This window comes from Pleurodeles waltl, chromosome 11 (assembly GCF_031143425.1).
Source record: "Pleurodeles waltl isolate 20211129_DDA chromosome 11, aPleWal1.hap1.20221129, whole genome shotgun sequence".
Taxonomy (NCBI): domain Eukaryota; kingdom Metazoa; phylum Chordata; class Amphibia; order Caudata; family Salamandridae; genus Pleurodeles; species Pleurodeles waltl.
The window spans coordinates 98,639,894-98,666,651 of NC_090450.1; the positions used below are offsets into that span (position 1 = coordinate 98,639,894).

The 26,758-nt window shown below is 41.5% G+C and overlaps 1 protein-coding gene across 1 annotated transcript in view; it reads right to left on the bottom strand.

Moving 5' to 3' along the window:
- Positions 1 to 26,758, bottom strand: part of SERPINI1 (serpin family I member 1) — a 135,541-nt gene that overhangs the window by 52,635 nt on the left and 56,148 nt on the right. The window contains exons 2-3 of the mRNA XM_069213216.1: positions 17,718 to 17,978; positions 13,837 to 14,067 (exon numbers count right to left, since the gene is read on the bottom strand). Coding sequence (XP_069069317.1) covers positions 13,837 to 14,067; positions 17,718 to 17,970 — 484 coding nt within the window. The 5' untranslated portion in view covers positions 17,971 to 17,978. The remainder of the gene's footprint in view (positions 1 to 13,836; positions 14,068 to 17,717; positions 17,979 to 26,758) is intronic.

Genomic DNA, 26,758 nt, shown 5'->3' on the forward strand with positions numbered 1-26,758 from the left:
CAGGCGGTCCACATATTAACAATATGGGCCCCAGCATTCAGTAATGACTTCATGGCGGGGGGAGGGGAAGAGTTCCAATAATGATTCTGTGGCGGTCCCTGGGTTCATGTAATGATAAAGTGGGGGTCCACAGAAGTCAAAAGGTCGGGAACCACTGTTCTATATATAGGCTCATGCTCGTTATCCAGTTCACATAATGACTCATGTTTCATACCATTTGGTTTGTGCAAAGACCTGAAGTCCCCCAAGTAGGATCCAAACATGTGTTGGCTGAACTCTTCATTTGACCAAGATCAATACATTAAAGATTTTTTGTATCATAAAAATTATACTGATTGTGCATTGGGAAGTCAAGTAAAGGATGTTCTTCTGACAATTTGACTATTTCCTTCATATTCATTTGATATTGATTATGTTACATGTTCCTGGACCATTATATATGAAATATGCTTGACTACAGTTAGGAGTGCTCCGCTGCTTTCTACATATATTGGTCTTGGCAGGGCTCTGTTCAAAACATACACATCTGGGCACCAGGTGTGCTGTAGCACGTTGAGCACCATTACTAAGATGTGCAGCAAATAGACCATTGTTGCCATGTTTAAAGCTTAATTAATAAATGCAGATAATGATTAATCTTAAAAATCGACAAGTCCTTTTGTGTACAACAGTAGATTACATAAACCAATGGAAGCATTCTTCGATTACATATTTTAATGTGTATGGTAGATTCTTTCTCCCCCAAAGTGTGTTGCAGTGGTTTGAAAGTGAACGATAGAATTTTGGATGGACTTCACTAGCTAAGAGGCGAGATTAAAGAATTATTAAGAACTTGGTGCAGTCAATACAGAAAATTCTAACATGAGGCATTAAAGTGAATTATTGTCCACTGTATATTGTTGTGTGTTGATTTTGCTATTGGAAACATGAGACAAAGACAAAGAATCACTGGTGTCAGACGCCAAAGCTATGAGAAGAAACACTTAAGCATAGAAGACCACGCATGCAGTACTGGCCTGCATTACTCTTGTACCAAGGAAATATTCCTAAAAAGGACAAAACAAGTAAGATGCACAGAAATCTGCCTATTCAAGCTTTCACCTGCACTGCTCTAGTAGTGTATAGATCTGGGGCATCAACAGCAGCCTTCAACAAGGTGCACTATTATGGCAATAACCTGATCACAAAACATTGCTCTAGAGGTGTGAAATGTATCACCCCATTTACAGGAATTTCCAGTTTACACAGAAAGATGGGTAACAAATTAAGACAGAACTCCAATACTGGAGAGGGTCTAAAGTCACTATTCTCCTGTATGAAATACCTTGTTCATGAAGTGGGGGACTTGACCAGAGGACAGGGACCCACGTCCTCTAGAAAGGGTTTACAATACAAACAGAGGGTAAAGTCTTGAGTGGGACTTTACCCTCTGTTTGGATGGGTAACAAATTAAACCTTCATGGTTTGAACACATAAAACTATATTTGAAGTTTTAACTGCTTAGACGTACTCAAATGAAGATTATTCCCTCAGAAATTACCTCACTCCAAACTTACAGAAGTAGCGAGCAAAACATTCTAAACTCAGTCTTCTTTAGAGCCTGCATTAAATTTAATTTAAAAAAAAGGCACAAAAAAGTCCTTCATCTTGGACTGTACTAAAACTATAAAACATGGAGAGAAATTTTAAGCAGTCATAAGGAAGATAATAAATTTTTCTCCATTCATTTGTTTACATTTGTATCTCCCAAAAACACCTGCCAGCAGGACAAGTTTAATTAAATGAAAATGTCACTTACCCAGTGTACATCTGTTCGTGGCATCAGTCGCTGTAGATTCGCATGTTTTGCATAGCTCGCCATCTGGTGTTGGGTCGGAGTGTTACAAGTTGTTTTTCTTCGAAGAAGTCTTTCGAGTCACGGGACAGAGTGACTCCTCCTTTTGTCTCCATTACGCATGGGCGTCGACTCCATCTTCGATTGTTTTTCCCCGCAGAGGGTGAGGTAGGAGTTGTATTGTAGTAATAGTGGCCATGCAATGGAGTGACTAAGTATGTACCTATTTAAGGTTAAAAGTAATATATATACAAATAGTTGAAGGTACCTTCCGAACTGCTACAGGCTCCCGGGGAGGCGGGTGGGCACATGCGAATCTACAGCGACTGATGCCACGAACAGATGTACACTGGGTAAGTGACATTTTCAGTTCGATGGCATCTGTCGCTGTAGATACGCATGTTTTGCATAGACTAGTAAGCAGTTATCTCCCCAAAGCGGTGGCTCAGCCTGTAGGAGTGGGAGTAGTCTGAAACAATGTTCTTAATACGGCTTGACCTACTGTGGCTTGTTGTGCGGATAACACGTCTACACAGTAGTGCTTGGTGAATGTGTGAGGCGTAGACCATGTGGCTGCCTTACATATTTCTTGCATTGGGATGTTTCCTAGAAAGGCCATGGTAGCACCTTTCTTTCTGGTTGAGTGTGCCCTTGGTGTAATGGGCAGTTGTCGTTTAGCTTTAAGGTAGCAGATTTGGATGCATTTAACTATCCATCTGGCTATACCTTGTTTTGATATTTGGTTTCCTGCATGAGGTTTTTGGAATGCAATAAATAGCCGTTTAGTTTTCCTGATGCTCTTTGTTCTGTCAATGTAATACATTAATGCTCTTTTGACATCTAAAGTATGTAGTGCCCTCTCAGCTACGGAATCTGGCTGTGGGAAGAACACTGGAAGTTCCACTGTTTGATTTAGATGGAACGGTGAAATAACTTTTGGTAGAAATTTAGGATTAGTCCTTAGGACGACCTTATTTTTGTGTAGTAGTATAAAAGGTTCTTGTATTGTAAACACCTGAATCTCGCTTACTCTTCTTAGAGAGGTAATGGCGATGAGAAATGCAACCTTCCATGTTAGGAACTGTATGTCGCAGGAGTGCATGGGTTCAAAAGGTGGACCCATAAGTCTAGTTAAGACAACATTTAGGTTCCATGAAGGAACAGGTGGTGTTCTTGGTGGAATAATTCTTTTAAGGCCCTCCATGAATGCTTTAGTGACTGGTATCCTATATAGGGAAGTTGAATAGGTAGGCTGCAGGTATGCAGATATTGCTGCAAGGTGTATTTTAATGGAAGAGAAAGCTAGGTTAGATTTTTGTAAGTGAAGCAAGTAACCCACTACATGTTTTGGGGTTGCGAGTAATGGTTGGATTTGATTAATATGGCAGTAGCAAACAAACCTCTTCCATTTACTGGCATAGCAGTGCCTGGTGGATGGCCTTCTGGCTTGCTTTATGACTTCCATACATTCTTGGGTAAGTTGTAAGTGTCCGAATTCTAGGATTTCAGGAGCCAGATTGCTAGATTCAGCGATGCTGGATCTGGGTGTCTGATCTTTTGGTTGTGTTAACAGATCCGGCCTGCTGGGCAGTTTGATGTGGGGTCCTACTGATAGGTCTAGCAGCGTTGTGTACCAGGGTTGCCTTGCCCAAGTTGGTGCTATTAATATGAGTTTGAGTTGGTTTTGACTGAGTTTGTTTACCAGATAAGGAAGGAGAGGGAGAGGGGGAAAGCGTAGGCAAATATCCGACCAGTTCATCCATAGGGCATTGCCGTGGGACTGCCTGTGTGGGTATCTGGATGCGAAGTTTTGGCATTTTGCGTTCTCTTTTGTCGCAAACAAGTATTTGAGGTGTTCCCCAGAGCGTGAAGTAAGTGTTCAGAATTTGGGGGTGAATTTCCCATTCGTGGACCTGTTGGTGATCGAGAGATTGTCTGCGAGTTGATTCTGAATCCCTGGGATAAATTGTGCTATCAGGCGAATTTTGTTGTGAATTGCCCAACGCCATATCTTTTGTGCCAGCAGGCTCAATTGCGTTGAGTGCGTTCCCCCTTGTTTGTTTAGATAATACATTGTTGTCATGTTGTCTGTTTTGACGAGAATGTATTTGTGAACTATTATTGGTTGAAAAGCCTTTAGTGCTTGAAAAACTGCTAGCAGTTCTAGGTGATTTATATGCAGTTTTGTTTGATGTACGTTCCATTGTCCTTGTATGCTGTGTTGATCGAGGTGTGCTCCCCACCCTGTCATGGAAGCATCTGTTATTACGTATTGTGGCACTGGGTCTTGGAAAGGCCGCCCTTTGTTTAAATTTATATTGTTCCACCATAGAAGCGAGAGGTAAGTTTGGCGGTCTATTAACATTAACACCAGATCTATAATGTGACCCTGTGCTTGTGACCACTGTGATGCTAGGCACTGTTGTAAGGGCCTCATGTGCAGTCTTGCGATTGGGACAATGGCTATGCATGAAGACATCATGCCTAGGAGTTGTAATATCATCTTTGCTTGTATTCTTTGTGTTGGATACATGCGTTGTATGATGTTGAAATTTTGAATTCTTTGTGGACTTGGAGTGGCTACTCCTATTGTTGTGTTTATTATGGCTCCTAGGTATTGTTGTACCTTGCATGGCAGAATGTTGGATTTTGCGAAGTTGACTGTGAACCCTAGTTTGTAGAGGGTTTGTATGATTTGATGTGTGGTGTGAGCACGTTATTAACGAATGGGTCTTGATTAGCCAGTCGTCTAGATACGGGAATACATGTATTTGCTGCCTTCTGATGTGTGCAGCGACTACTGCTAGACATTTGGTAAAGACTCTTGGTGCGGTTGTTAAACCGAAAGGCAGTACCTTGAATTGGTAGTGTATTCCTTTGAATACAAACCTTAGGTATTTCCTGTGCGATGGATGTATTGGTATATGGAAATACAAGTCTTTGAGGTCTAATGTTGTCATGTAGTCGTGTAGTTTCAGCAATGGTAACACTTCTTGTAGTGTGACCATGTGAAAGTGGTCTGATTTGATGTATGTGTTTAGTATTCTTAGGTCTAGGATTGGTCTTAGCGTTTTGTCCTTCTTTGGTATTAAGAAGTACAGTGAATAAACTCCTGTGTTTGGTACTAACTCGATTGCATTCTTTTGCAATAGTGCTTGAACTTCTATCTCCAGGAGCTCGGAATGATGTTTTGATAAATTTTGTGCTCTCGGTGGTATGTTTGGAGGGAATTGTAGAAATTCTATGCAATAACCATTTTGGATAATTGCTAGAACCCAAGTGTCTGTAGTGATTTCCTCCCATGCTTTGTAATAATGACCTATTCTTCCCCCCACTGGTGTTGTGTGGAGGGGGTGAGTGACATGCGAGTCACTGCTTAGTTGTAGGGGTTTTGGGGCTTTGAAATTTTCCCCTATTCCTAGGGAATTGCCCTCCTCTATATTGGCCCCGAAAGCCTCCCCTGTACTGTCCCTGGTAACTGGATGTTGTTGCCTGTGAGGTACTGGCTTGTGTGGCCTGACCCCGAAACCCCCCTCTAAAGGGTGTTTTGCGGAAGGTGCTGTAATTTCCTCTGCGGGGAGTAGAGTGCGCCCATGGCTTTAGCAGTGTCCGTGTCTTTAAGTTTCTCAATCGCCGTGTCCACTTCTGGACCGAACAGTTTTTTCGTTGAATGGCATATTGAGAACTGCCTGCTGAATCTCTGGTTTAAACCCAGACGTTCGTAGCCATGCATGCCTTCGGATGGTCACAGATGAATTTATTGTTCTTGCAGCTGTGTCTGCTGCATCCATGGAGGAGCGTATCTGGTTGTTTGAAATGTTCGGTCCTTCCTCAACCACTTGCTTTGCCCTCTTTTGTAGGTCTTTGGGTAGATGTTCAATGAGATGTTGCATTTCATCCCAATGGGCTCGGTCATAGCGCGCAAGTAGTGCATGAGAGTTAGCGATGTGCCACTGGTTTGCAGCTTGTGCTGCGACTCTTTCCAGCTGCATCGAACTTGTGGCTTTCCTTATCTGGGGGTGGTGCATCCCCAGATGTGTGCGAGTTGGCCCTTTTCCTAGTTGCTCCTACAATGACAGAATCTGGTGGCAGCTGTGTAGTGATGAAAATAGGGTCTGTAGGAGGCGCTTTATACTTTTTTCCACCCTTGGTGTGATTGCCCTACTTTTGACCGGCTCCTTAAAGAGGTCTTTTGCGTGCCGAAGCATACCAGGGAGCATAGGCAGGCTTTGGTAGGAGCTGTGGGTGGCGGAGAGGGTGTTGAATAGAAAGTCATCCTCAACTTGTTCTGAGTGGAGGCTTACATTGTGGAATTGTGCTGCTCTAGCCACCACCTGAGAATATGCAGTACTGTCTTCTGGTGGTGATGGCTTTGTAGGGTATGCCTCTGGACTGTTATCTGACACAGGGGCGTCGTATAAGTCCCATGCGTCCTGATCCTGGTCACCTTGGCTCATGGTGGTGTGAGCCAGGGAATGTGATGGAGTTTGTGCTGGTGAGACGTGAATTATAGTTGGAGGAGAGGGTGGCGGAGTAACCTTTTTCACCATTTTTGTTTGTGGTGTTTGGTCAGTTTGAAATTCCTGTCTTCTTTCTCCTAATAGGGGGAAGGGTGCTTATCTTTCCTGTCCCCTGCTGTATAAAAATACGTTTCTGCGTATGGTCTACATCGGTGGATTGCAGGTCTTCCTCAAATCTATGCTTTCGCATTTGGGAGGTCATGGATTGCTCTTCTGTATAAGAGCCTGAAACTGGGTCGGTTGCAGGTTGTTTTGGCACCGAAACCCTGTCTGCATCTTTTTTCGGCTCCGAGGTGACTTTTCTTTTTCGGAGTCGAAACATCTCGGCGTCGATCTTAGTCGGTGCCGCTGTCTCGGCGTCGAGCCGTGTCTACACCGATATCTTGGTGTCGATGTATGTCTCCAGCACTTTCTCGGTCCCGAGAAGGCTGCGTGCCGGTGTCTCGACCGGAGTCGGACAGTCTCGGCACTGTTTGGGCCTTTTTCAGTGCCGACGGTCGGTCACTGAATTTATGGGTGGAGCCATGGCCTGGTGGCAGTGGCGTCCCCTGGGCCTTGACAATCTTCTTATGAGTGGTTTTCGACGTCTTACTCACGGTTCGTGGATCGTCAAATTCCTCGGAGTCCGATTCGTGTATCAAAAAGGTTTTTTCCTCTTCTTGTATCTCGAACTCTCGGTGGGCTGTCGGCGTGGACGCCATTGGAAGTCTTCTGGCCCGACGGTCTCATTGTGTTTTTTGGGACCGGAACGCACGACAAGCCTCGCAAGTGTCTTCACTGTGCTCAGGTGACAGGCACAGTTACAGACCAAGTGTTGGTCTGTATAGGGGTATTTGTTGTGGCATTTGGGACAGAAACAGAACGGGGTCCGTTCCATCGGCGTTCTTCTACACGCGGTCGGCCCAAGCTGGCCCCGACAGGGGATCGAAAACTACCCCGAAGGGCTCCGGAGCTCTTCGATCTTCAATGCGGTGTGGATTCTAACTACGCCGATCCCGAACGCAACAATACTGACGAAAATCTTCCGAAATTTAGCCGTTTCTGTTCCGAAACTCGGAGCGACAGGAACACGTCCGAACCCGATGGCAGAAAAAAAAACAATCGAAGATGGAGTAGACGCCCATGCGTAATGGAGACAAAAGGAGGAGTCACTCGGTCCCGTGACTCGAAAGACTTCTTTGAAGAAAAACAACTTGTAACACTCCGACCCAACACCAGATGGCGAGCTATGCAAAACATGCGTATCTACAGCGACAGATGCCATCGAACATAAATGTTTAATTGATTATAAGTAAATGCTCTTTTCCTTAAGTAAAAGTGTTGGCACAAGAAAATGTATTGAGTCGTCTTCTTTCGGAACCTTACCAGATTGGCATGATGAGGAAATACTTAAAGCCTCTACTGCGAAGTGCGCTACACTGAGAAGTTACAGGTGTGGGCAAGCAAGTGGAAGCTCCTCACCATGAGACAGAGTGCTCCTACTTCTTCTAAAGTCACTCTACAAAATGTTCTCGTTTTGTTGGCTACCGGTGAGGGGAGGGATTGGATTAGAAAATAGAACACTTACCTTAAGAACGCTCAGAGTATCCTCAGCAGTTGCATATATTGAAGCAACATTAGTTGCCCCAAGATGACCTGAAGATTCTTCTGTACAGCCTGTAGCAGCTGCTCATACAAGGACTGAAGAAGGATAAATTACTTACCTGTAATCCTAGTTCTCTTCAAGGGGAATCCTCAGTCATAAGCACTTGATATTCCCACATATGTGCCGGGTCCCTGGAATGCACAGGCATCGTTAGCCAATAGGCTGCATCAGAGCATGCATTACAAAAAAACTGGCACCGTGCCTTTAAGATTTCTATGACCTCCTGTATCCCATCATGCCCCAAAGGCGAGTGAGGTGACAGTTAGGTCAGTACTTTTTTACCCTGATATACAGAACTGGACACCGCCATGTATCAACTGCTGTATGCTAGTTTCTTCAGGGGAGGTGGGCGGGTTGCTTTTGGCTTTGATGAGGATTCCCCTGGAAGAGAACTAGGATTAGAGGTAAGAAAAGTATCCTTCTCTTCCAGGGGCTCTTCATCAAAAGTTCTAAGCACTGAATAGAGTAACAAGCCCATCCCACTCCTCGGCGGACAAAGTAAGGGCAGGCAAAAAGCAGTTGATTTGTTTATTTAAAGAGATTATTTAATGAAGCCTGCCATACTTGGGTGTCCATCCAAGTATCTGAATATAGACAGTAATGCCTTAGGAAAGAGTGCACTGATCTCAAAGTAGCAGTTTTGGAGATTGGGACACTGAGTCTGGCAGGGAAACACTGGTTGGCCAGCTGATAAGTAAATATAATGCAAGAAACTATCCATCTGGAGTTGGTTTGTTCAGAGGAGGAAATACCTGTTCTCATAGGGCCATAGTTCACAAACAAGTGGTCAGATTGTCTGATGTCTTTAGTCTTGTCCAGATAAAACTTCAAGTCTTCAGGCCTCAAAAAAAATCATAAAATTGTTTGCTAGACCTGCAGGTCGAGTAGCTTGAATAATCTACTTGATCTAACTGTAATGTACTTGACCTGGAAAAGGGTCCCAAATTGTATGATCCTAGGCAAATATTGTATCTTAGTCGCCCTTTTCTTCATTCTCACATAGGAGTGCACCTAAAATATGCGAGTTCAGAATTTCTGCATAGCTTTTGTTTAAATACACTAAATGTTTTCTCCATGTATAATAAATCTAGTCCATAAATCGGGTACACATGATCCATGCATGACTTGTATCTTGGTTTACTAATAGCTTTGCCATCATGGCAGGAGTGCTTCTCAGTTTACCTTTAAACACTCACTTTACTAAAGCATGAGGTGGTAGTGCACTGTCATTTACAGACAGTAAATTTCAAAGAAATGTCCAAAAACCTTCTCCCTAACTTGCAGCTTTACTGATAAAACTATATAGTGCATTAACAACAATCTGTGAAAATTGGGTTTCAAAAAAGACTTATCATCTGCACATCAGCAAGTAAAGTGTTTTGACTTTCATTCTAGTAAAATATTTTTCTCATAACAGAAGTAGAAAAAAAATGGTCTTTCACAGCTACTGAAATAGAGTAAATATATTTGACATGTTTGTGAAAGTTGACTTAGTTATATAAATGTTGTGTTAGGAAAAAACGGATGCCAAAAGCCTTTCATTTCACATAGGTCAGACAGTTCACTTTACAAAATCCCGGAACTCTGCAGTCACAAGGAAAATTATTTGCATTACAAGAGGACAAACTGACTTTTGACCTTTGTCTCTGAACAGAGCAATTGTGACAAAAATAAGATTTAAAGGCATCTCAATTGCTAATTCAGATTCTGACTGAACAGAACATCTGTTCTTTGTCCACTCTGTCCAAAAATAGCTCGACCTCATAAAATAAAACTCGCCATAGCGGGGAGAGTAGATTTTTCGAGCCCTGCCCTTTTCAGATCTAAAGAGTGTAGCGCTCTTTCCGCTGATGTGGACGATTAGGAAAGAGTGAAATGGTCAGGTTAATGTAGAAACCAGACACCACCTTGGGAAGTAAACTAGGATGAGTTCTCATCACTACCCTATTTGCACGAACACTGTGTAAAGTTCTTGGGCACAGAGAGACCCTCTCAGACTCTGCGTGCTGAAGTAATAGCAACAAGAAAAGCAGTCTTCCAGGTAAGATGTAGCAGGGAAACCTTATGTATAGGATCAAAAGGTGGACCCATGAGTGTGAAAGTACCACATTCAACTAACAGGGAGGAGAGGGGGATCGTACAGGTGGAAAACCTTTTTTAGTCCATCTAGGAAGTCTAACTACTGGTAATTGGAAAAATTAGTTTTGGGAGGGTGAATTTCTAAATAAAGTACATCTTGCAGCTATTACTGTAATAAAGAAAAATTGTAAACCAGATTTAGCTAGATGGAGGAGATAAGGTAATATTACCTCCTCTTGTCCTAGGATAGGATTGCAATGATTCTGAATACACCACATGTAGAACCTCTTCAATTTGAAAAATTACAAATGTCTGGTTGGTCTTGTAGACTCCCTGAGAATGTTCATGCATTCCAGCGGAGGGCCTAAACATCCATACTGAAGGAATTCAGAAGCCATGCTGTGAAGCTCAGCAACGGAAGGTTGGGATGGAAACTCTTCCCTCAGAACTTGCATAGGATATCCGGCCTACACAGCAGTCGTGTGTGGTCTTCCTGATGGGTATAGGAGATATGGGTACCACCACTGGCGGGGTCATTCTGGAGATACCAGAATCATCCTTGTTCAGAATAGCTTGTTGCGGACTGTTGGGATCAACAGAACAGGGGAAACTCGTAAAGAAATGGCCCGGTCTAGTTTGGCAAAAGAGCATTCTCCTTTGTTCCTGGTCGATAGAACCTGTTTGCGAAGTCTGGGCATTTTTTTGTTGTTTTAGCCTGCACACCGGTATATTTGCGGATGCCCCCATTCTCAGAAGATCTCGCACAACGTAGTCATGAAGAATCCAGTCGTGCAATTTGGCGAAGTTTCAACTAAGAGTCCGCTTGTGTATTCTGGACTCCTGGGAGGTGAATCGTTGATTGACAACTTCCTGGTAATTAGCCAGTTCCAGGTGGCCTGTGCTTCCTGAGATAGAGGACAAGATTGGGTGTCCCCCTGCTTGTTCAAATAGTGCATTGTGATCGTGTTGTCTTTTTGTACCAGAAGAGAGCTGGTTTGAATGGATAGATAGAAGTATTTGAGGGCTAGATGGACTACCCGCAGATCCAGCATATTGATGTGGTATTGTTGCTCCTTGTCCGACAACAGGCCCAGAGTCTGGGTGGACCCAAGTAAGCCACCCAACACTGGAGATGCATTGGTCACAAGAGTTTGTGCAGGAATGTCCTGGCGAAAAGGGACCCCAGTTATTACATTGTGACGGGGACTCCACTATCAGAGTGCTTTGCAGCTGGTTCCAGAGGGAACCTGTCGTCCCAATGGTCTGCAAATTGATTACACTGATCCTCCAGATATTTTTGCGAAGGTCTCATATGTAATATAGCATGGGAGCAATGAAAATGCATGAGGCCCTCAAACCCAGAAGGGAAGCTGTGTGTCGGAGTCAAATACAGAGCAGGAAGGAGATTGTGACACTTCTGAGCTATTGAGAGTTCTCTCCTCCAAAGGATACATTTTTGGGAGGTTTGTATCCAGGGTTGCACCTAGATAGTGTAGCTTCTGGGTTGGGGTATGGATAGATTTGTTGATATTGATCTGTAGACCAAAATATTGGAGGGTCTCTAGACAGATTTTGAAATGTTGTGTTGTTCGTGTTGGAGACTAGCTTTTCACTAGCCAGTCATCGAAGTATGGGTAGACTAAAAATCCTCAGTAAGTCAGCTGCCACTACAGCCATGCACTTTGAGAACGTGTGAGGAGCCAACTTCAGGCTGAAAGGAAATACTTTGTACTGGTAGTGTTTGGATGCTACTGTGAAACGCAAGAACTTTGGTGTTTCTTGGCTACTGGAATGTGGAAGTAGCATCCTGTAAAAAAGAAAAAAAAAAAATAAACACGATGGAGGACATACAGTTCCCTTGATGGAGTGCATCTTCTGGGCAGCAGCTGAGGTCACCAACTCTGGTGGAGGGTCACTTCTTAGAAATAAAGGGTCCCGATTCTTGTCGGAGCTTCTAGTAAAGATGCTGGAGTGAGAAAAATGTCCATTACTAGTTGGAGGCGGCCTGGAACCAGAGGGAGCAACGGTCTTGGCGAAAGATTAACAAGAGACAACTGTCCCCTTGTAGATGAGTGAGAGGAAGCTCCGACATTGCATCAGAAGGTCGCTTTTCTTGTCTTGTGGATTTGGCTGCATGTGATCCATGTTTCCACATGGAGTGAGGAGGTACTGTCGTCGGAGGTCTCATAGAAGAGGAAGTCTTTGCTGGTTACTGCAAATTAGTTTAGGATTCTTCATGGACATTCTGGAAGGGAATGATCACCCACATTTGTCTGTGAGGGACCCAACCAGGGATGAGGAAATAAGAAGCCACCTAGAAGAGGAAATTCGAAGCAGATGGCAGAATATAGTCTTTAATACAAATTTGGAGTTCAAAGTATGGCTGAGGAAAGGAGGCTCCTTCTAAAACATGTGCTTCATACTTCACATGTTCCTGTGCTTTGGTGGGCTCCACTATGGTTTGTAGCAGTGGTTTGCTTACTCTGAGTAACGCTTACATGGAATAATGTGCTCTTATAGCTAGCAGACCAACATTCCAAGCCAATTCATCTTGTCAGATGAGGTTCTCTAACAAATCAAAGAAATTTTTCCAGTACTGCATATGTTGATTAACTAAACAGCAATTTTGCCTATCACACTGCTCGTTTAATCTACAATATCTGTGACATCCTGTCTGATCACGAAGAGATCTTAGCTATCCAATTATTGTCTGATCCAATCTACTATTGTACCTGCTCTGTTACCTTGCACTTGCAGACTACAGCCCACGCAAATTTGGGATAGTTTTGAAAAACTCTATAGCATGCTGCAAACTTTACTCTGGTGAGGCCAAGACTAATCAAACCAAAAGCAGCAAAGTACATGAAGAATGCATGAAACTAATTTCATAACCCTTGAGGAACAGTTAAAATTTACCTGCAGGTCCCAAGCATCATATTTACTCTTTGAATGGCAAACTATAAGAAGTGCTTAAAAATAGAAAAAAAAAAAAAAAAGGTCTACGTGTGTACGAGATACCTTCAAATAAGCAGGAGCAAGAAAATGGAAGCTAAAGGAAAATAACTGGAACTTGGTGTCTGTCTCGAAGTGCTGTCTATTAGCATTGTGCCTTAAATGATATTCTCAGGCAACAGGCTGGAATAGAGCCTCCAGATTAACATAAAAAAACCCTAGTTACTGCACTGTTGAATTATAAACTCAAGCTGCAGCTAATGGTGTGCAAAAAGGATATACTCCCTCATCTACAGCTTGAACTCCACTGAGGCCAAACAAAAAAAAAAAAAAGTTTTATCAAATGCATAATACTTTATTACAATGTATGTGTACAGCTCTTCTGGATTGAGCACACCTGCAAGATTGGTTGAGGTTATATAATCAGTGCTATTTTGGTAGCACTTGCATATGCTTTAAGCCCCTGAGCACTATAGGTGAGAAGAGCAGAATGAATCTTAAGGCGATGAAATAAAACTAGTTAAATTTAACAATTTTTCATTAAACATGTGAAACAAGAATTATATTTAATCCCATATCATTTCTATAATTCAGCGACTATGGCATTAAATTGTTTAAATAAAGAGTATTTCATTTAAAAAAGGCTCCTGATAGAGCGCCAACACATAGCATGTACTTGATCATTAAAAGACTTAAGAAAATGTGTTCATGTGAGGATACTCTAGATGGATTACATTCATTAAAAACCAGACATAAAATGCCATTAAAAGATACAAGTCCCAAAATAACAACATTAGCTAGCTTACTATTTGTTTGGTTCTCCACCCAGTCATTGATGTGTTCAGCTACAGATGCACTCTGGCTGAAGTCAACATTTTCTACTTCTGCCCGGAAAAACTTTTTCATTATCTGAACAAATTTATCACTGATAGGATATCCGTTCTGAAGATAAAGTGCATTGGCGATGTTCGTAACACAATTGTACTGATTTGCCGTCAAGGCCTCAGAAAGATCCCTTAAGTAAGAAAATTCTCCACCTGCAAGAAATACATAAAAGGTATTAATATGGCAAAAACACAAGTTACAGGAAGCACACTATGTGCATCACAGGATTACGCATTTTGTATTCATTCAACAATTGAATGATCTACATTTAGCAACCTGCTACTTTCTCCTTACCCATCATAAGATTCAATGTTTAGATGCAATTGTCTTGCACTTTCAGTGTTTATAAGGCAGACAGGCAACTAATTGATTGGATTTTTTGCACTTTGTACAGTGAACACAAACTCACATTTTTTCTTCAAAAAATTGACAAAGTCCCATTCTGAGTGGGGACTTAGAAAAAATCTCAACTTTTTTCATCCAAAAAGTGAAAAAGTGCAAAATCATCGTTTTCTTAAAAACAAACACGACAAAGTCATACATTTCAATTAGCGTACAGAATAAATTTGCCTCCGACTGTGAACTTAAAACCTTAACTAGCAATTGAATCATTTTAACCAGGAGCATATTAATCAACTTCTGGTTGGTATACTTGTTGTTTCAAGGTCATCCGCTGCTCCAACATGGTATATATTAAAAGTATGTTAAATCTATTGCTTGCCTCAGTGGAGAAATTTCACACATTTAACTTTATAAAAACACAGAAAGTGTATTTTAACTTACTTTTCAAAGCTAACTTCCTCCATTCTCAATGATATGTTAATACATCTTTTATTAATGGCCCCATCCATCAACTCATAACCTGATCAGAGCCATAATGATATTCCGATATATAGAGTTTTATGCCAGGCTGCAACTGTAGAATTGCGACAGGCTCGAACACTTCAACTTACACTGAGAACTTGTTTATGTAGCCAGATACTCCAAGTCTTCTCCATCACCTACAATGGCAAACTCTGAGAATGTTTATGTATGTACCAAACAGGTCAGGATATAGAAGTTCCTAATAGACCTTGTGAGGCTTTGGGCCTCTCCCACCACTATCATACTATTTCAAGGCTTTTTCTAAAGTATATTTTTTTTATTCATTTCTTTTGCTTAACTCAACCCCAAGAGTTTTTCTGGACCCTGCTTAGCTTCCTCCTCTTAATTTAGGATATGCTGTGCTGGACACAAGTATACATGAGTAAACCCTATCGTTCTCCTCATTTTTAATGGGAATTCAATTGATGGAAAATGGTATTTGGTCAAAGGTGGCTTTAGATGAGTCCACAAATGAGGAGAGTGTCTTCATTTTCAATGTTTTACATAAAAATCTCTTCTTTGGAATAATAAACAGACAAGAGTTGGTGCTCCAGAGAAGGACTTTATTTTCAACCAAGAAAAACACGAGAATCAGTGAATTCCACTGTGACTTGCTCATTTCAGTGGGACTTCCAATTCCAATCAGATACATTTCTTTGCCATGACCCTATATATTGGGCCTTGATAGCTACAAGTACGTGCACAAAAAAAGTCAGTTTTCTTTTCAGGTCACTGGAATCCTGAATAAACCTATTTTAAGTGCCACTATACTTTCGCATTCCCTCTCTAATGCAGAATTGGGCTTTGGAGGGCTGAGTGCCTTACAGTGACATATGGGCTGGGGGTATGGGTTTACACCCTCCATGTAAGAATATTTATACATGCCAAGAGAAACTCAATAATACAATACTTATGGTGAAGCGAGTTAAGAAATGCCAAGTAAATGGTCAACTGAGTGAGATTAACTGGAGCAGGCCAAGAAACATTCATTCAGTCAGTGTGTGGCAGGAACACATTGAACAGTCAGTTCTGAGTTCCTTGTAGAGTTTTTGTACAAAAGAAGACATGCCTTGGTGCTGTTCTTTCAACAATGTGTTTATACGGAGAAGAATGGCTTAATTTTCTTTTTATTGTCTCACTAGCCTTGCAACAGATGCGATTACACACAAAGACCACCAAGGATGGAGTTTTTCACCTCTTCCTCTAAAAAATTACAACTGCATGTCTCCTTTAAAGACTGAAACTTTGGTGACTCCATTTTAGGGCTAGTACTTTTTACAAAGTGTTCTTTGGCTGATGGACTAATTTTATGGGGCTACAACATGTGCCTAATGTTAGGTATTAGTTAAAATAGCCTTATAGCATGCCATAGCGTGCTATACCGGCCATTCAAGGCCCTCTCCTGTGTTAAAGGCCCGAGCTGAAGGCGAGGGCCTTTAACAAGGGAGAGGGACTTTAATGCCCATATAGCCCAGCCATTTAGGGCTATGAGGCTATTAGAACATTCTGCCACTAGTGGGCAGAATGTTTTATTAAACAAAACAAAGGCCTCACGCAGCCAGAGGGGATTAAAGTCCACGCGGCCTCCGTGAGGCCTTTGTTCACAACAACATCTGTGACCAACATTGGAATGTTTGAGCTCAAGGCTTTTACCAGCTTTTAGAAACCCAGAGCATGCCATTGTTTTCAATGGAGCTCCCAACATTTCAATATTCTAGTATAGCCTTAGAACCCGCTGCAGCAGGCTCTACCGGCCATTAAAGGTCCGCTCCCATGTTAAAGACCCAAGCCGAAGGCTAAGGCTATTAGAACATTCTGCCACTAGAGGACAGAATTGTCCATCAAATAAAACAAATTCCTCACAATGCAGAGGGGATTAAACTCCCCTCATGCTCCGTGAGGCTTTGTTCACAGCTGTTGCTGTGAACAAAGAACATTGGAATGTTGACGATTCGGGCTTTTACCAGCGAGTAAAAGCCCGGAGCACTCCATTGGCTGCAATGGAGCCCCCAACATTCCATTGTAGGAGACACTAAAGGAGTGGACAGTCCTCTGTTTTTAAATACAGGATTTCCTGTGCAGAGTTCAGCATATATGATCGGTTACTACCACAAATCTGAAAGATCCAATGCATCTTTCCTTGATCACTCGTCTGGGACATTCATCTCTTCCATATTCGCTTCAGTATGCAGCTGATGCAGCTCGCCCATTAAACATCAATATTGAATTGGTAATCTGGTTGGTGCCACCACTTTAAATTCCCCAGTTGCCACGCATGGGATGTGAAAACTAAGCAGATCTTAGGTGTACTGGTAAGGAGAACAGTGGTGTACTTTTCAGAAATCTTTGTGTGGTTTTGTAATCCCAAAAAGAGGATGTGTTTTGAAATGGAATGTGTACATGTCTAGTCAGATAGTTTTGCAGTGACATGTTGCTAACTTTTTAGGTGTTTTTATACATTTGTGCTCCGTGACAGAGACGTGCTGGACCCAAGGCTTCACGGGTATCCCATATTTATCTGCCTCAACCTCTCCTCTGGGCAGCTTGGATCAGTCACCGTGCAAATCCAAACTGGGTACCCAGCTAGACCCTGCATACGAGCACTAGTCTACTGAGCTATCCAGGCACCTTCATTTTATTAGGGGTCCCACTGGCCAGGGAGCGCACACACTTCCACCAACTACGTGAACAATAATTTACCACTGCAACCAGGACTTCATGCACCTGAGCACCGACCCTACAGTTCAGATTCATATGGTATCAGTCTGCCTTAAACCCAAGTTCCTGCCATTTCAACACTTGGAGTCAGTTGTGACAATATTTGCCTGGAAATTGCACTTCAGAATTACATTTGTTATTCTTAATTCTACATTAGCAATATTTAAATATTAATATTTCAGCAACATTAGATTATGAATTAAGTTATATACATTCTTACCATTTTTAATGTCATCATATCCCATTGCATGTCGAATTTCCTTCAGAGTGGATCCGCGGGCTCCAAGCTCCACCATTCCCAAAGCAACAGCAATACTCCACGGAGAAAAAAAGATATTGTCATCTTCTCCTGAGGCTCGCAGTTCATGGTAAAGTTTTACAGAAAAATCTGTGATGGTGTCATTAGGAGCATTGGCATTGAGTGGCGTACCATGCCAAATAAGTAGTAAAGACAGTATTCCAAGACAATGCATATTCAAGTCTGTAAAATAAAAGCAATGCAATTAAGAATAACAGGAACATGTTTTACGAGCACTCTCTTTCATAACTGAGAATAAAATGTTATTTGTATAGCGCCCAACACCATAGATTGGTCATCTTGTAAATCTGTAAATACAGGAGTGCAGAATTTAGTTAAATATCGACTTGCCTGTTGGACAGGTAGCTTTACAAATCTGCTTGTAAAAAAAATAAAATCCAATTTTCCCTTTGGTGCCAAGGAGTGAGGTGACAAATTATGGCAGCAATCTCGAAATACAGGAGCTATAATAACCTCCCTGGTCATGCCAAGGCTCATAATAGTCTGGTTTGAATACTAGCAGTTCCCTTACTTTGCTACCTTTTTGCAGATCTACATACTGGGACTGGAAGTAGCAGTAAGCAATAGTTATGTGGTTAGAATGTCCTTTTGAGTCTTTGCAAACCTACAAACTTGCATGAGGGCTTTTCACCAGCTCTCCTCTAATATTTTCCAATACTGAGAAAGGTTGCAAATTTACTCCTGAAAAGGGAAGAGCATAAGTAAAACTTCTTCTAGGGTTGGGGGCAAAAAGTGCTTGGAAGGAAATTGAACTTGTAAACGTTCAGATTTTTCACATGAACAAATCTACACATGCGTATTTGTTCATACTAAAATGCAATTCAATATTTTCTAGGAGTAGGATTTCCTCCCTCACTTTTGTACATTCTTGTGGATCCACGAAAGCCATAAATCTGCACTAACACAAGGATATATATTAGAAGTGCACTTATGACTTTCTTTAAGAATTGGGTCCCTAATTAGGTCTGGCGTTAACCAAGACCTTTTATTTTTATTAAATTCGGACGCTCTATGTGTTGCTAGCTTTACTGTGAGTGACCGCATTCTGCAGTTTCACATCAGCACACAAAGGAGTTTTGTTCAGTGCCAGGACTACTGTGGCAAGGTGTGCTTTAACACCAAAAAATATGTTTGCTTTTTGCCAGTGTGTTATAATGGTGAGGGCCCAACAGCTCCCACAACAAAGTTTTGCAAGATCCATTCCAAAACACACATAAGGAAAAGCCAAGAGGCTGACCACCAATATCAGATCAATTGGCTTTGCAAATGCTTGTTGATTTTCATGTTTCACATGATCTTGTTGAAACTGTTTACACTGAACTTCCATTATGAATATGTTTTGAAAATACTAAGCATGCCTCAACACATTTTACTTGAAATGTTATTTAAACATTTCACAGGAGGTTTGTTTAGGTAAACATTTTTTTCCTAGTTGCATTTTTTGTGAACATTTTATTTTGAAAGCAAAGAATCAACCTTAATTTCAAGCTTATACAAATATTTGTATCTTATCAAACAGCATTCTGGGAATATTATACATAGTATTATAGGGATGAACTTTGCAAACTTGTGTGCACATTGTTATGCTGGAGCCTCTGTCAGTAGCGAAGTCTGAGCTTACAGCATTTCCTTTGAGCGCTCACCCTAATACAGGCTTTGAGTTAATGAACCATAAATACTAGTTCGAACAGTATAAGCAAATAGACACACATTACTTAACTACAGACGAAGCCCTTCCCGCGCAATAATGTGGTACTGTAAACTGGCAGCTAAAGGTTTTGTGCTGCAGAGGGTTGTGCTCAATTGTCCCAGGGACAAAAATAAACATGAAAACGTGTGGTCCTTGACCCCAAACAATATTTCCTGGGCTTCGGGCTACAGGAATTCCACATCCCTGAAACAACCTGTGTTATTTACTCTACTTCATGGTATATTAAATTTATAAACAGTCCTACAAGATTTGAATTTCTAACTTGCAGGTCACAACCCTATGCAGGGGCAAGCGTTTATTATCACTATCTTTCAATTCATATGCTCATAACAATTAATATTTTAGGACTGACAATTCCTGAGAACGTACAGAATACAATTTTGGCCACACTGCTAAAAACAAAACCTCTGTCCTCACTACTGCCATATACATTTCCCAACTAAGTGGGAACAAGTGGATGTTTTGCTCTATTGTTAACAAGGACTGGCAAAGCCACAGGACCCCAAGTTTAATGTGCATGGGTTAGCACATCACAGCGAGGACTATTGTCCTGAAGGAGTCCCTGAACTGCAAGCACTCAGGTATGGGTGGAAAGAAACCAATCGGCTAACAGCTTCAAGTGAGAGATGAACACTCCACAGGGCTGACCATCACCTGTTTGACAAATTCTCAGGCCAATAGTAGAACAAGGCTGATAAAAAAAAATCTGCTCCTTTCCTGGAGAGTTTACTTTAGCCTCCCATCATAAATGTATGTTGTGGGCAAAGTTCAACAGATGTCATTGCCAGAACGAGGATGTGGGATTGCCTGCTCATCCACAAGTGTGTTCAGCAGCCCTAATGAACCACGTAAGATTGTTTTTACTGATTATGGACATTTATATTGTGCTACTTACCAATGAATCCAAGGGAAAACTGGTTTGGCAATTGTTTCCTCCACTGTCCAAGACGTCAACCTGTCTACCAGAACAAAAGTGCAGCCCCTCTTGAATAAGTCCACTATTTGCCCTTCAAAAGTGGCTTCTCTTTTGAAGCCCACCTTTTGGGCTCACACCCGGTTTGGGCTTCCTGCTAGGGAGAGGTAACAGCTCTTAATGGCAGGCTCTATTGAGTCGTTCACACCTTTTCCCAGGAGGCAGAAGGCAATCTCGTGGCCCACAACTGTAACTGGCCACTGGAAAACGTGAAGGACAGTGGGGCTTTTTAAGTTGCCATTTACTCAAGCGTTTCTTTAAATTTGACTTGGGCACCAAAGTCTGGTTTAATGTAACAATTCTTTTGACACCTTGAGGTACCAATTTTAGTAGTTCCATTAAGACGTGAACACAGCAGAGTTGTCAGAGTGTAACCTGTACTTGCCAATAGGGCTCCTAGTCTTTCCACAGTTAAAACGACAATTTGGGGGTTTTACTGTTGGGTCATGTAAAAACACACATCATACATTTTAATATACAGCACTGTAAGAAATGGGTTAAATGACTGAGGGGTTGAAACCCTACACAAGCAAAAACTACAATTCTAGTCGGGGTGAAGTCACAAGCAAACCTCAAATTAACCTGTTCTCAACCCTCTGGTAGCTTGGCACAGAGCAGTCGGGCTTAAATTAAAGGCAGTGTGTAAAGCATATGTATTGTAACAGTATTTATATAGTGCTTACTACCTCTGACGAGGCGTTGAAGTGCTTTTCGGCGAGTACCACGCTACTCCGGAACCCAAAAGGAATTAGTGGTGGATTAGTATAGGGAAATAGGAGTACAGTTTTGGTATTAGGAGTTAATTTGAGCCGCAGATATGTGACTTTGTTAGTTGGATTGACTGGAGTAATGGAGGGGTGGAGGGAAGAATCCAGAAGTTTTAATTGGGAGTTTAACGTAATAGGATTTAGGCTTGGGGTGAGTAAAGGGGGGATGGATGAGGGAAGAGTCTGTGGAAAGGGTTAGGGATATCATAGTAGCAGGAGGTGTTTTGGATGGGTTAAAGGTGAGATAAAGGAGGGAGAATTTAGTAGGGTTTTTTGGGAGATCATGGTAGTAAACTGAGATTTGGGTGAGTTAGATGTGGAAGAGGAGGGAAGTGCTTAGGCTGGGTTATTCAGGAAATGAAAGTAGTAGAATGGATTTGGGATGAGTCAGAGTGGGAATGGAGGATAGATTGAGAGAGACATGACATATGGTGATGGGTAGACAAAGTAAAGCTTTCAAGAGTAAAAAATCTATATATATATACACACATTTTTTGATAATTATTCTATGTAATTTATTCTTTATTTTTAATATATATTTGTTTTTTAGATTTCTTTATAATTCGAATTCTATTTATAGATTTTTTTATTTTATTTTTTCTCTAGTACAGTAGGACTAGAGTAATAAATAGATATGCAGTACAAAGGGAATATATGTCCAAGGAATATGATAATGGGTATAATAGGAGAAGAAAAGTAGTATTGTATAAACACACACTTTCAAGATTTGTAATATTTGAAGTTAATAAGAGTACTTTTCTAACTTTTATTTATCTTTACCCAATTTTTGAATAGCCAAATACCTGATAATAAACATTTGATCAGTGTGATATAAAATGAGAGCAGGGATTCATAAGTATCTAATATAACAACTTATCTAGGAGCTATGCAATGACCTATGAACATGGTAAGCATAGAATAATATATATATACATATATATATATATATATATATATATATATACATATATATATATATACATATACATATACATATATACATATACATATATATATATATACATATACACACACACAAATATGTACATACATATTTAAGCCGTGAGTAAATATACATTAAACAGGTTTAAAGAGTATGTGTGTAGTTTGTTATGACAAATATACACATAAAAAAATATGTATCGGCACAGGCATATGCAGTCCATAGCTGTTTGAATATGGTGGTTATGAAGGAAAGAGCCAACTCTTGAGTAGTCTTCTGAAGACAAAATATATGAAGCACTTCAAACAACAATAAAGTGAAAACACAAACACAAGAATCTCACACTGAATTAGGAAAAAGAGTAAGTTTTAATAAATGAATCTAGACCAAAACAGCAAAAATCCAATCAGTAGAAGCCGATATCTGCAGGCTAAAAGCTTTAAGTAAAAATGGTGCAAAAAGCACCAATTGCCATGTGTAGCTATCTGGTTGAGCCGGACCAGGACAAAGTGACAAGTTCAGGCCGACCGCAACAGAGCTCAGACCGGCTACAGGTACTAATTTCGGTCCACTGAGCACAGCACCTTAATCCTAGTTGCGAAGAGATGCAGAGTCCTGCATTAAGGATGTCTCGCAGCAGAAGCGATGCAAGGTTCAGGTGCAGAGATGCGTTGCACCTTGAAGGTGCCGTTGGGGAATCCCTGCGCAGCAGTGGAAACACATCAGTAGCAAGGGTAACGCATCGGGCAGCAAATGCGATGAGCATTTTCTGCACGAGGTGTGCCGCGCCACAGAGTAGGTGCGTCAGTTCTGCTGAATCCACAGATGGTCTGGCAGAGCACCTTTAGGACCACTTCTGAAGGGTCAACGAATGGGGCAGCACCATTTGGAAGGTAAGGAATCTCAGAAGGAAGAGTCCAGGTGCTGGGTTCAACATTTTTGGAAGCCCATTCTGTCCCTGAGGCATCGGATTAGGAGGCCAGCCAACTAGCCCTTGGAGTCACTCTAGGATACTGGGTTTAGAGATGCTGGTCAAGTCCTTCTCATCCAGGCAAGAGGTCAATAGGACAACAGCAGGGCAACAGACCTTCCAGGCAGCAGGCCTTCCACAACACAGCAGCCCTTTTTCCTGGCCGGGTTCAGAGGTCCAGAAGTGTACTGAAGAGTTGGGTTGAAGGTCCAATATTTATACCTGGTGCTCAATTGGAAGTAGAGGAAGCTTCTAGAGGTTTACCTCCCCTGAGGTGTCAGGCATCCCCTGCCTCCCTGTCCTGGCCCAGCTTGTCTGGGGTCACCAAAGGCCAGTGTCAAACCCTTTATGAGAGTACCCAGGCAAAGCCTTTGCAATGTGAAAGTACTGTAGGTGACAGCTCCTCCCAACACCTAGCTTCCCTTTGTCTCACTGTCTAGGACCAACACACGAAGACCAACTTCCAGCTACACTTAGTCATGGGACTGAGGATCAAGCTGCAGGCACCAAATGGTTACGACAAGACAATGCCAGCTTTCTAGGAGTGGCATTTTCAGAATTGTGACAAAAATAATCTGAAAGAAATTAAAGAAGGTTTTTAATTACAATTCTTTAGACACCAAACTGAACCTGCACTAAATTAGAAGTTATCACTTATGAAATGTAATAAGGTCTCCCAATGTTATCCTGTGGGAGAGGTAGGCCTTGCAGTAGTTAAAATAAAAAATAAAAAAAGATTCTTTGGCAGTTTTTCACTACCAGGCCATGTAAAACCTAATGTTACATGTCCGACTTTTTAAATACACTGCACCCTGCCCTCTGGTCTGTATAGGCTCTACCCTCGGTGTGCTTATAATATATGGTTTAGGCCTGAGAAGAGGTTTACCTTGCCAGGTCGAAATGGCAGTACAAAACTGCACAGGCTACAATGGCAAGCCTGAGCAATGTCTAAAGGGCTATTAAAGTGGATGGCACAATAAGTGTTGCAGGCCCACTGGTAGCATTTCATTTTCAGGCCTTGAATATATGTAGTACCACTTTCCTAGAGACTTACAAGTAAATTACATAGGTTAATTGTGTTTAAGCCAATCCTACCACGTTTTAGCAAGCACTTTGCACACTTTACCACTACTAAGTGCTAGAGTCCTAAAGCCAGCAAAACGGGAGAGCTAAAGGCAAAAGATTAGGGGGAGAACTGCACCAAGGATAGCAGGTCTAACAACCACCCTTCCTTAGGGCTCTACAGGCCTACCTTAGGGGCCGGGACGTCTGTTGGCAGCTGCACGCTTTATAAATATTTTTTGATTGATACATACATATTAAAAAGAGGGTTCTGGGCTTCGTCATACGTTTAAACAGCAAAGATACTGAGTAGTTTAAAACTGCTCCACCAGGCTGCAGTAGCAGGCTGGGAGACAGGTTTTACTTTGTCACACTCATGATGGGTGCACTCATTACACCAGTAACCAATAATCAAATCGTGAGCCAAAAACTGGGAACCTGCCAAAAAAATCAATTTCCTCATAAGCATGACCAGGGACTTTAAACTACGTTTTAAAACCTCTTTTTAATGCTCACTGGGCTGAATATGGAGGAATCCAGCTAGCTATTATGGTGCAGTGCCAGTAATACATTTATAGATCCAGTGCCTTAGTTCAAATTGGATTATATCCAGAACAGGAAGCTAATGAAAATATCCTCTTACTTCAGAGACATGGGTTTCTACCCAGATCCTAGACTACTGACTTAGGCATTATAAACAGGCTAAGGTTGGAAGAGCTGCACAGGTAGTGGATCTAGCTACAGGCATTTACAATATTCTAATCTAGAAATGATGGTAGCTTCCACCAACAAGATCTTGCATGGACTAGGAAACAGGGACAGGGCACTCTGTGCTTTATGTCTTTAAGAGAGCCCAGTGGTTCCTTGCTACTGCCTTCTCCAGGACAAGCTGACAGACATCTTTATGTGTAATTGTTCTGCTAGCAGCATCTGAAGTGCTTAACTGGCGCTGGTGTTGCAGGTGGGGGAGCTGGCACTAGTTTCTGGGAACTGGGGCTTATTTTTCATTTTAAGACTTTGTCCCAAAGCAAGAGAAACGCAGGAGAACACAACAATGACAAAAGAGAAATATGTGAACAAGCAAAAGCATAAACTAAGGTATTTGATTGGCAACACAATAAGGCTGGCTTTAACATGCTAACGCACATAAACTGCATTTATGTACACCTGGGTCTCCTTGTGTTAAAGCATTAAAGTCAGATCTATTGGCTTTGCCAATGTTATTGTTTTAGGTATCTGGAATGTGCACAGTTATGCATGTGTGTACGTAAGGATGTGAACATGTTTACGTGACTTGCACACAACTCCATATTATTTTTCCATTGCAGAATGCTTCTTTAATGTTTGAAACAAAGGATTGCTTTCTGTATATAAAAGGCATGTATGAGAAAGAATTTCATACATGATTTCAGTGTATTTGAGATATAAAATAGTTCTTGCATTGCAACACAAGAACCCCACAGGAGAAGGAATGATATATCAAACAACCTCTAATAGGAGAGAAGATCATTATTTCTCAAGGTGAAGCTAAAATCCACTCTGTGCATATTTTAAACTAGTAGTTACATTAAGTAAATATGAAAGCTGTGCTGAGAGGCCAGGCTAAAAAAAGAAACTGCAAGAATGAGATGAAGAGACACTAAGTGGGTGGCGGTGGAAAAAAGGGGCATCAGCTGGAATAAAAACAAGACAGTCTTGTTACCCAGCAAACTCAGTAACCGTCTAAGAAAAACTTTATGGCTCTGCACTTACTGCAGTGAAGCTTTGTTCCAATAGCTGGAGTAATGAGGATTTACTTAAGAGTTGTTGGGTAAGGAGTGGTAATGTCTGGTGGGTCAGCGTGTAATGGACGAGGACTGCGTGCAACCCATGAAGCAGCATGTACATGCGCACTCGACCTCAAAAACTCCAGAGTTCTTCCCACCAAAATAATGCTGAAACCATGGAGCCAAAAAAAAAAAAAGACCATTTAAGAGAACACAAAACAAACCTAGTGCCTTAACCAACTCAGACTAGTTGACGCAGTTACAATATCGTAGTAGAAATGTCAGCCTGCAACAATACTGAGTTTATAATACAGACTCCCATGACATTGCCAAGGAAAGGGAATGTTGAGTTAACATTAATACATTTAAATTTATTGATATATATATATTTACCAAGACAATATTGATATAATGGTAGTTAATACTGTGGACTTATTAATGTTACAGGTCGATATTGTTATGGTTAATATTTTGGCATGCAACTGATGTTTGGCCAACCCGCTTGAAATGAGTATGTCAACTTAACTTACTGTGAGCGTTTAGGTGTTGATCACATAACACCTCTCGTTCCTTTCTGTTCAACCTTAACTTGCGAATCTGAAGACGCAACAAGTTTCACTTTGCTTTTGCTGCGTTAAGAGCACCATCTTCTTAGTGGGGAAAGAACAAATGGGGAATGCTTTTTGTCAATAACTTGCAGCCTGAACTCTGACCGTTAGCAACTTTATAAAGGAGGTCATCTGTCGAAAT